The sequence below is a fragment of the Battus philenor genome, unplaced genomic scaffold (assembly GCF_028537555.1).
Source record: "Battus philenor isolate CCGP_79_NKW_IND1 unplaced genomic scaffold, ilBatPhil1.0.hap1 SCAF_25, whole genome shotgun sequence".
NCBI lineage: Eukaryota > Metazoa > Arthropoda > Insecta > Lepidoptera > Papilionidae > Battus > Battus philenor.
The window spans coordinates 904,329-916,286 of record NW_027181688.1 but is presented as its reverse complement, the minus strand read 5'-3'; the positions used below and the strand labels follow the sequence as shown (position 1 = coordinate 916,286).

Here is an 11,958-nt window from a genome sequence, read left to right as displayed (position 1 = left end):
TTCAATTTTAAAAGCAAAGGCGATTAATTAATATATTAAAGTACATGTCTTTTTAATAAAACAAGCTCTAAGAACAGGTTAATACTTAAACTGCAATGTATGCATTACATTTATAAAAAAGCGTATGACATCACTTAAATCTATACTGGCCTGGTAATCTTATATATTTAAACTTCATCTTCAATTTCGGCACGAACGAGCGATGTCAAACAAAAGCGCGAGGCAATTTACTACCAACGCCATCTATTGTAAGTCCGAAGTAACAGCGTTCCAAATTCAAATTCAAAATAATTATTCGAGTAGGCATTTACATGGGCTTTTGAATCGATTATGTAAATATATGTAATAAGCTACCACCGGGTCTGAACGCTGATATATATAGATTTTTATTTCATATATTTGTCATTTGTTTTTAACTATTCTTTATATAAATATTTAAATTTTGGCGCGTAAATACAGTAAGGGCGAAAAATATTACAGATCGTCCTTTGGAAAGAGACAATCGGCTTATTTCGGCTTCGTAGAGCGTTATCTCTGTCGCACGAAATACAACGACTGTCAAAACGTCACATAGGTAGTGTGGGACAGAGATAGTGCTAGAAGGAGAAATTAGCCGATTGTCTCTTTCTAAAGGTCGATCTGCAATATTTTTCGCGGGGTACAATATGTTAGTAAGTTGGAATATATATCTTTTGACTTTTATTTCTAAATCTTTATAAAAATTGAATATACAATTAAATTCGACCCCATAGTAAAACATATATAATACAATATATTTAAGATATAAATAACTCAAGTATGAAATAGCCTCATATATGTCGCAAATATAGCTCTAACACTAAAGTCTTATAAAGAAATCGTATAGCTTTACTTTTAACATTTAAAATGGTACGTGGGTTTTGTATATCAAAATAGTTTTTACTGGATTAATAGGGTCCTTGTTCTGGATAGCGATTGGAATAACCTTGGTTTCCTCTGCCGTACCCGCCTGCTACCAATCCGGTATCCTGGTACGAAATTCTCGGTCTGTATCCATCTTGATCCGCTTCGTATTCTACCGTCTATAACAATATACAGGATGATCGGTTATTGATGTAAAAACTTTATACAATGTACGGGGTATACAAGATACAATGAAACTGGTACGAAAATGGTAAACAGGTGGATCTTTTAGCAAGAAAATTGCATTTGAAATTTGTTTTAAATGATGACGTAACATATTATGAAATTACTTTTGCAATCCATAAAATGTATACATGACGATAGGTTATGATAGCTATAACAAAAAAATCTACAATGAAATATATATATAAATATATATATATATATATATATATATATATATATATATATATATATATATATATATATATATATTAAGAGTCTTAAAATACGTTTACGTATCATAGGCGTGATGGTGGTGCCCCATATGTCGGACTCGATCTAGGCGTCAATACCGACTAAAAATAATCCTCTTCCTTCGGTATCCTTGATCCCCACAGCATGGCCGCTAGGCATTACTCTGGAGGGATTTAGACGTAGCTTTCCTTGATAAAGTGGCTGTTCAGGCCAGCCTCAGGCGCGTCAGGGATGTTCGGTATAACATCTCCTGAGGATGCCCCGTGGAGGGGTGAAACACATAAAGTAGATTAACGGCGGTAGTTGTTTCGCATTGTTTACCGCACGCGCATTTATTAGCTAGCGGGCGGTGCACTTCATTGCACGACTACTGCTGCATAGCGGAAGATAGCTACTTATTATATTTTTATTAGTCTTATCATTATTTCATTATTTCTTATCATTATCATTATTTATATTAGTCTTTTTCATACTTAGGATGGACTTCCGCAAAGTAACGCCTGAATTTATTAGACATCATATGTATAACAGTAGAGCACTAGGAGCATAGTAGTAAAGACTAAAACTTGCGGTCGTTGTTCTTGGTTTCGAATCCTGTGCTGCTCATAAATAATTTTCAAGAGGATGGGAGGCAGCGTCCTCTGCGTATATAATACCACTGATCGCAAACCAACCTGTTAAACATGGCGATTATTGTATATCGCTTCTTTAGATATGTTTGGGAGAGATCTATGCTTTGCAGTGAGTGCCTATTAAAGCGATTTATAAAAGAACTAGCTGATCCCGCAAACGTTGTTTTGCAAAAAAAAATAAAGTTTTTAATTAACAAATAAAAAATAAGGGTTAATCGTAGAAGGGTGAAAATTTAGGGTTGTATGCATTTTTGTATGCTGTATCATAATAAAAGAAAAAAAACTAAAAAAATTGTCTAAAAAATAAAAATAAAATTTTTAGGGTGAACAACCCTTATCACTTAGGGGTATGAAAAATAGACAGTAGCCGATTCTCAGACTTACTGAATACGCATGTAAAATTTGGTAAAAATCGGTCAAGCCGTTTCGGAGGAGTTCAAGTTCGAACACCGAGACACGAGAATTTTATATATTAGATGTATATAGCTATACCTAACATAGTTGACAATCTAAAAATTAAAAGAAGATTAGATATGTGTTTTGTGAATAAAATATTTTACCTGTTTTCTGCCGTCAGGTAAGAGGACATAGTAAAGTCCTTCAGAACGATCACCTTGTCTTGCCTCGCGATGTCCAAAATCATTACCCGATGCATCATCTTGGACCATGTACTCGAAGCTGTAGTTGGCTGGTTCCTAATAATAGAATTTGATTTAATTCGATTCACCTTTAACACGTTCACTGCGGGCCCAATTTTGAAGAACTTTCAGCTGGTGCGGCTGAGGTCGAATCAGCCTCAAGCTGAACTTCCTAGTAGTGCGGTTGAGGCCTTTTCTGCCTCATGTTCGTCAATATTTTTTTACAATATTGAGTCAATGCTTCGCAGACATAAAGAAAGCTATATTTGTCTTTGTCATACCTCATACGGTTGAGTGTAAACAGCCGCCGCACTAGAGAGAAAACACGAGTTTTACGCGCCGCACCAGTGCAAAGTCTACCATGAGGCTGAATCGACCTCAAGCCGCAGTGAACGTGTTAACGTAATTTCAATGTTAAAATTAAAATTGCGTATGAAATATGTCTAATGGAATCGAGCGTTACCTTGCGGAAGTCCATCCTAATTAAGAAAAGGACCAATATTTAGCGACTTCCGCACATGCAGCGGTAGTCGTGCAACAAAGTGCACCGCCCGCCAGCCCGTTGACAAATGCGCATTCGGCAAACAATGCGAAACACAACTGCCACCGTTAAATCACTCAACAACTGTTTCACTCCTCCACGGGGCATCTTCAGGAGTTATGTTACACCGAATAGTGCCAAACACAAAGTGAAATATGTCATTTCAGAGCATAGACGCGCACTGCAAGGAAAAGGACTCCGAAGATGTATATTATATGCAGGTACTCGGGGAATACCCCGTGCCCTGTGAACATTTGAACCAGAACCGTGTTCAGGTACACTGGCTCAGTGAATTTCAAGTTCACAAATCCTTCAATTCTGGCTATAGCGACAATATTCTTACTCAGCAGTGAGGTGATATCCTCCTCACCCTATTAGGGTTTGCACTGGTCCTATTGGAAATCCAGAAGGAGATCTATGGTTCACATTATCTCGTTGTCTACTTACCCCATTGCTGCCATCATCAGAGTAACCTCCTCTGCCGGGAGGCAAGTACTGTCTAGCCTGTGCACCTTCGAATGAACCGGATTGACCTGGAATAAAATGTATTGACTTGTTTCCCTTTACAAAGGCCATAATATTTATAATTCATTACAAATCTGTTAGATAGACCTTTGGGGACATCCTGTAGCTGAAATGACTGATGATATATTTGTATAAGTAGATATGCTTTTATTACCTGCCGATCTCGCGCCGGCGCGTTATGCCTGCTAACCAACTTTTATGAGCCAGTACGATGTCGGCATCGCGTGAAGTAACATGCTAAAGCACCTGCACTGCTCTAACTTGTTGTCGAACTATTGGTTTTTGTCTATCTTTAATAATGTTTTATTATTACTTGCAATATGAGTAAGAGAAAGAGTCCGCCACGTGCAAAAAAAACGTGACACCCGGCACTGATAAAGAGAATTCCTTTCGCAGTGCCGATCTCGCGCCGGTGCGTGATGTTCTTGATTTTATTTTTTTATTTTAATTACCTTATATATGCAAAGGGTACTTAATAACATTTAAATCATTTTAAACAAATAAACAACAAAAAAATAGTTGGCTTCCAAATGACTTTCATATTCAAGCCAAGTTGTACTCTTTCTTCTTCTGTTTCTTCTTTTCAGCCGATGGACGCCCACTGCAAGGGATGCCTTATTGCCTAGATGATGATCTATTCCTATATCCCCAAGATGGGGCAGAGGGCGTCCACAGTACGTCGCCATCCCGAGCGGTCTTGAGCCTCGCGCTTTACTTCGCTCCGCGTCATTCCGACTGCCTTCACTTCTGCAGTGATCGTCCGCCAGGTTTGCTCTGAGCGGCCGCGTCTTCGCTTTCCTTGAGGATTCTATTCTAGCGCTTGCCTCGGTATATGATCAGAGTCATTCTGAGCGTGTGGCCTATCCAGTTCCACTTGCGGCGTTTGATCTGCTGTTCGATCAAGATCTCACCACAGCGTTTACAAAGATCTACGTTGGTGACTTTCTCAGGCCAGTATATACCGAGAATACGTCGAAGACAGTTGTTAACGAAGACTTGGAGACCAGGAGAGATATTTTTGGTAACCTTCCACGTCTCGCATCCATATAGCAACACGGTTTTCACATTAGAACGGAAAATTTTGAGCTTAACACTAATAAAGCAATATACAATATGTTCTACCCACTGCAAATTCAGGCGAACAAAATTTACATTACAATTCTAAGTTCTTTTTTTGAATTATGACACGTACAATAAAGATTACAATATTGTATTACCTTCAAACGAATTTAGTACATGCGTGCATTGTTTTAAGATATTTTAAACTAGAGTTCCCCAAGCTTTTTTGTGTCGTAGACCCCTTGCCATGTTTTTCCGTGTTGGGTAGACCCCCTACTTACCTAATATTGATTTCCTGTAAATTTCTAACAGTTATAAAGTTTAGTGTTAAAAACTTAATGTAAAAACACATGTTAATTTATTCATTTATTAATTGAATTTAAATTAAAACTACTCGAAATAAAATTTTGTATCTGTTATGTAAAATATACGTAACATTATATAAACATAAAATAAACTATAAATAAAATAACATAAGCAATATTTTTTTTACTTCATATGTACTTTTATAAATAATGTAAATGTTTTGATATTATAAGATAGTATGATATAAGTAAATAGGTACTATCAGTGTATGTGTTGAGATCCACTATCGTGGACCCCCATTTTTCATTTCATGGATCCCCAAATTTTTTTTCGCTGACGTAGATCCCTTGTCATAGACCCCTAGGGGTCGATATAGACCACTGTGGGAATCACTGCTTTAAACGATAGAAAGACTCGTTAGGTCTTCTGCCATTATACGAAGCGCTAGAATCGTTTCAGGAACCGACAAATCATTTTCAAAGAATCTTTTATATTTAAATTTAAATTCTGAATTTATTTCAAGTAGGCATATAAACTCATTTCAACGATCGGAATGCATATCAGATTAAGAATCAAAAAGACAATATACATTATAATGTAAATGAATGTGCTAATTTTAGATTTAAACTAGCTGATCCCGCAAACGTTGTTTTGCAAAAAAAATATTTTTAATTTTCAATTTAAAAATAAGGGTTGATCGTAGAGGGGTGAAAATTTAGGGTTGTATGTATTTTTGTATGTTGTATCATAAAAAAATAAAAACAACCCTTATCACTTAGGGGAATGAAAAATAGATAGTAGCCGATTCTCAGACCTACTAAATACGCATATAAAATTTGGTATAAATCGGTCAAGCCGTTTCAGATGAGTTCAAGTTCGAACACCGTGACACGAGAATTTTATATATTAGATATCATATGGAACTTTATTATATACAAATTTAAACCTTGTGCGCGTTGATACGGAACGTGCTAAAATATATTTTATTAATGTCATCAACAACTCGAAACATCATTACTGCTTTGTTTTCGTTTTAATTCAAATCAACATGAACTGTAGCGTCAATATATAAAATTCATTGAATTGCAGTTGCGCCATCTGTTGATATTTTTTTGTATTCAACTTGGGACAACTTTTTTATGGCCTCTGCTATTGGGGTCTCTCTTAGCCATATCTTTAGGAAGGACAGGGTCGTTTTATTTTATTTAATAATATTTTTTTTCACATTACTTTTATTTTCGCGCTTTTCTTGCATTCTTATAATCTTTCGTGCTTCACGTTTAATTTCACATTTCTTATGCCTATCTTTTTCTTTGGATATCTTTCATTCCTCATGTCTCAGTTTTACATATCTTTATTTTACTTTAAATATTTTGTTCTATATACATTTCATTTTTATTTTGCTTTATTCGCTATTTTATTGTTCACACTTATTGTTATTTTGAACTTGAATTTCTACTGATTGCTTTTTTGCAATTTTTCTGCAAAGTTCGAGGAGTATTGGTGTCTTTTCGTCATCCTTTATTAGCGAGGCATTAATTTTTCACTTAGAAACCTTAGTGAAGTCATGTACAACAACTTTGTTTAAGATTATTATAGTATCAAATGCATAGTTTACGATTTTATAAAGGACATACAGACAAACATATATATAGATGCGTAGATTCAGACCCATGGAAAAATTTTCATAATACTTACCATTTTCAAATCCTGGAGCACCATACTGCTGAGAAGGTGAGGATAGGCTGTATTGAGCTGATGGAATTTGACCTCCAATCCCACTTTGTGACCTCGGAGAGCCATACAGTTCGGAGGAACCACTGTACTGGTTCGAAGGTCCAAGATATTGGTTTGATGGGCGTTGGAAATTTGATCTTTGGATCCCTGGTGTTCCGTAAGTATTAGATAGGCGAGGTCTGAAATTAAATATAAGTAAATGAAGGTTAATTTCATGTCAACATTTATTTAACTTAACATTCACAGCGCCACACCCAAGTGATGGTTTTCAATAAAAAATATTTTTTTGTTCGGAAATGAGTAATACAAATTAATAATCTTATATTGTTTTTTACATCCCTTTTTTCTTGGATTTTTGTCCGTGTGACATTTAGATACACGTGGCCTAAGAAATTCATACCTCCCAGACCATAAGAAAAACAACTGACGGAAAACATCGAAAAGCTTCCCAAGTTGTAACAAAATGTTCTATTTGGAAGTGACCTCTTGTAAAAGTTGTTTAAATGTTCCATTTCACTAATTAATCAATTCACTTATTTTTTGTTTCAAATTTAATTGCTTATAATATTTTTTTTTTACTATTTAGTCTTTTACAGTACCATAATAAAGATATTTTATTAAATAAAATATTTAATTTTTGTGTAATAGACTTTACTTTAGAATACACAGTGATCCAGACGCTGTATGATAAAAAGATACAAATGGCGCTTAAGGTGTTAGGTGATGGTTTAATAACAACACGGAATGGTAGAAGATTGAGACTTGAGATCGTAGGTCGCGGGTTCAATTCCAGGAATACAGTCTTAAATAACACTGTGATCAAGATGTAAGGTTAATTTGCTAATAAAATCCAAATTCTTTATTTATTCTTCCAAATCATTTCATTGCACTTTTTCCAACTCTCTAGTTCTCGAAATAGTCGGAATAGTCTTTTTCCGGTATAGCCTTCAAGGCCTTCAATTAGGTTTTTATCTCCTCAAGCATGTTAAAATGGCGTCTCTTATTGCCTTTTTAAGTTTGCCTAATAGCCAGAAGTTACACAAAGCTAAATCAGACGGAACGATACGAGACGAATTTTTGGCAAAAAAAAGTCGCGAAGAAGTAATGCAGAGATACAAAACATTCTTCAAAATGGTTAGGGCTGAGATAAATGATATTTCTTTTGACAGACGCTTGGAAAATATTATAGACAGTCCTACAAACTTAGAAAAAAATTACCTGTCTTCCTAATGACCAAGAGTTTTATATGATAACTAGCTGATCCCGCAAACGTTGTTTTGCAAAAAAAATATTTTTAATTTTCAATTTAAAAATAAGGGTTGATCGTAGAGGGGTGAAAATTTAGGGTTATATGTATTTGTGTATGTTGTATCATAAAAAAATAAAAACGAAAAATTTCGTCAAAAAATTAAAAAAAAATTTTTAAGGGTGAACAACCCTTATCACTTAGGGGTATGAAAAATAGATAGTAGCCGATTCTCAGACCTACTAAATACGCATATTAAATTTGGTAAAAATCGGTCAAGCTGTTTCAGAGGGTTCAAGTTCGAACACCGTGACACGAGAATTTTATATATTAGATTTCACCTTACTTCTTTTTATTGCTAGAGGATAGGAGGTAGCTTTCTATGCGTAAGTATAAAACACTGCGATCGAGCGTCGATCGGTCGATCTAGATATTTTATATAACGCCGCGCTTATTTAATGTCGGTAAAGCAGTGTCTGTTTAACCTTGACACTTCATAGATGGCGCTGTTAACAATGGTGTTATGATGGCGTCCGTTGCGGTCGGTAAAGCAGTCGGTATTTGAGATGTCAAAGTGCATTTTAAAATATTGCAAAATAAACTTTTAAAAGGAATCGACAATTCAAATAATAAACTTTAAATGTCGTTTCTATGTTTTCGGAACAACGCATTATTGTTTATTTAAAGCATATACCTACATAGTCAAGAGAAACTGTGTTATATTTGTATTTTTATCACTTCCAAGGTAAGTATAAGATAGATTCTCTGTATCTAAATCTCCATAGCAAGTTTGAAATCTTACCTGAATGTAGCAGTGGTTTGTCGTTGGCTTCCGGAGCTGGATCCTGGCGTTCCATACGTCTGTGAAGGGCCAGAGGATCCGCCGAATCCTTGTTGAGGCGGCAAATACCTAAGAACAATTTTGGTAAATACTAAACTTGGTTGTAAACAAAACATCTGCACGGACAGATAGTTAACTATAAATATAATTAACAACGAATTGGCAGGTAAAGTGGCCATTAGGTTCATGAAATTCTGGAGAGGAAATGTTCGCTGAAAAGATGTATAGACGGCAATATTAAAATATTTGAAAGGCGTTAATTGCAGGGTACATTCATCTGGTTCTTTTAGGAATATATAAAGGAGGCTTATATCTAGCAGTGGAAGTTCAATTATATGATATTGAAAAGAGCCTGATAACGGCTCTCGTGGGGGGGGGGGGCTGTCAAATTATGGTATTTCATGTGACATGCAGATATATTGACCACTAAGCTTTTATAGATGCTATAGGTGGTCAACAAGGTTTAATTGCATTGTTATATTTTTACTTCAAATAATTTTTAAACAATTATATCTAAGATCTTAAGTAATTAAATATGTTTGAAAATATCTTTATCCAAATAGACATGCGCGTTTATACATGCGCTTTTTAATTGTCGTTTTTTTTTTTAAATCATAATCAGTAAGGAACCACCGGCTCTGAAAGCCGATCTGCTAAGAGGTTGCAGAAACTAAACAGTTGCTCTTTCTAAATGAAATTTAAAAATGTTAGATGTATATATAAAATAATATTAATCATGTAAATGAGACAATAAAGTTTCACATATTTCGATTAATTAAAAACTCTTGAATTACTGACTTGTTTAATAATATACTATTAATTTTAAATTATAAGTAAGAGAAGGTAATTCTAAGATATATAAAAAGGTCTTACCGATTGTCTACCGGCGGTTCAGCCAATGTGGCAGCGACGGCCAACAAAAATGTGACAATTATCTGAAAAAAAAACAATTTTAAATTTTTATATTTGACAGATGTCACCTGTCAGAAGTTTCAAAACGAACTGTCAAAAGTACAAACTTGATGGTGAATGTCAGTGGTAAAAATGTTATATCATTATATTTTTAATTAAATATGGCGACAAGTATACCAGTAGCGTTCGTTGAAATTTTTACTGTAGATTACACCTATCCCCCGATTTACACGGTAGATACGTTCCTGAGAAAAACGTGTAAATCGAAAATTAAAAATTTTCAAGTCAAAACCGTGTAAATCGAAAAGCTTGCAGAAAATGCATAATTTTGCTATTTAACAGTTGTGATTTTTTTCAATATTTTTAGGTGTACACAGAAATAAAAATAAAATGCATCGACAAGTTAAAATATTTAATATATTACGGTAACACTATTTTTTTATTTATAATAATCTAAATTATGCACTCGTAATTTATGAATATGGAAAATTAAATCTTTCTGAAACTGTAAAACTTTCACTCTAATACAATTTTCCGTACAGCCACAGTGCGCGTGTGCAGCAAGTCAGCGCATAAGCTCGGGATTCCCCGTGAAATGTGTACACAGCACACGTGTTCAATCACAGTAGCATTTAGTAGAGTGCGATAAACTCAAAAAAAAACTTATTTGGAAAACCGTGTAAAAGCGAAAACGTGTAAAACAAGTACCGTGTAAATCGGGGGATAGGTGTATTTTTAATACTAAATACAATTTAAAATTTATTTTTATTATCTGTGATAATTTTTTATTCTTTTATGATTTTTGTATGTGTGCGTGTGTCGTTTCTGTCGACATATTTTACAAAAAAACCGATTGATTTGTTACTGCTCCGGCATTGATTTTGTATACTAGATTACAAAAGGTTGTTGACGAAGGTGAATATATTGTTGAATAGAAATAAATACTTGTTAAAGGTGTAGTCGTGTGAATTTAACTTAAGAAAGCGACATTACTTTCCAGTCTCTTTAATAAAATGTAAACTCTTTATTCTTCTAAATCACTTTTACCAACGCTTTTTCCAGTCCTTGAAACTGATGGAATAGTCTTTTTTCAGGTCTAGACTTTTATCGATTAGGTTTTTTTCTTCTTAATCTTTTTAAAAAGGCATACCCCCATTTGCTTGTCGCCAATCGAAACTTGACGCGTTTGTCAAAATTAAAACATTTGACAAAAACACGTGTATCTCGGATATAATTAAACCTTTTGACACACAGACGCTTGTCATATGTTATAGAATAATAAATAAATAGTACATACCTTCATTGTGAATTTGTAAATATCAATCGAATCTTCGAATAATCTGTAACAATACAAGATAATTATAAAAAAGTCAAAATATTCTTTATTCGAATAAGCTGTTCCAAGCGCTTTCGAATCAACATAAAATGTCGACATTGTTGTCTACAGCAGGGCATCTTAAACTTTTGTCATTCACGACCCTATTTATGATTGCGAGTTTCTTGACGACCCCATACAAATATAAAAAAAAAATGTTTTTGATGATTTATTTATTAGGTATTAATAACAATTAAAATTGCACAAAAAATTATAAAATTGTATTTGCATTAGTTTAAAACTTTCAACAAATGCGCGTGTCTAGATGCTGCAAGTCCACTGTATTCCGCCAACTCTAGTAATATTATAAAATGGTATATATAAATATTTGACATTAAAATCTCTCGACCCCAGAATTTTGCTACGCGACCCATAGTTTAAGAAGCCCTGGTCTACAGGAAGCTACCAGCTCGGAAGGCTGCTAAGTTCTGCTACAGCCGGCGTGAAACTCAAAAGTTGCTCTTTTAAAATAAATTTAATATATTTTAATGTGTACATTATAATATCAACAACCTAAATAAGACAAGAAATATTCCACACATTTATATCAAACAAAAACTTTCGAGAGTTGTAATAAGATTTATTTAATAATATATTTTTAATTTAGATTTAAAGCAAGTAAACGGAATTTCTAATATATCTCGTGGAACTTCATTATATATACGTATACAGAACCGTGAAGAATTTGTTTACTTTTGATGACAAAATTTAGGCGATGCAAGTTACTTTTTATTTCTTGTATTTATCATGTAGCTATAAAATAAAAACGAAAAAAAAACTAAATAAA

General features: G+C 34.1%; 1 protein-coding gene across 1 annotated transcript; it reads right to left on the bottom strand.

Annotated features, from left to right (window-relative positions):
• Positions 1-926: 926 nt before the first annotated feature.
• Positions 927-11,099, bottom strand: LOC137924840 (pro-resilin-like). Its single transcript, XM_068768218.1, has 7 exons — positions 11,094-11,099; positions 9,758-9,819; positions 8,846-8,953; positions 6,759-6,976; positions 3,618-3,703; positions 2,552-2,686; positions 927-1,061 (listed from the first exon to the last, which is right to left on the bottom strand). The coding sequence occupies exons 1-7, from the start codon at positions 11,097-11,099 to the stop codon at positions 927-929; spliced, it is 750 nt and encodes a 249-aa protein (XP_068624319.1).
• Positions 11,100-11,958: the final 859 nt, after the last annotated feature.

What these genes read in the sequence shown, in the direction of transcription:
- LOC137924840 (XM_068768218.1), bottom strand. An exon ending in GAACCGCCGGTAGACAATCG is followed by an intron (nt 8,954 to 9,757) that starts GTAAGACCTTTT and finishes AATTGTTCTTAG; the next exon opens with GTATTTGCCGCCTCAACAAG. An exon ending in CAAACCACTGCTACATTCAG is followed by an intron (nt 6,977 to 8,845) that starts GTAAGATTTCAA and finishes ATTTAATTTCAG; the next exon opens with ACCTCGCCTATCTAATACTT.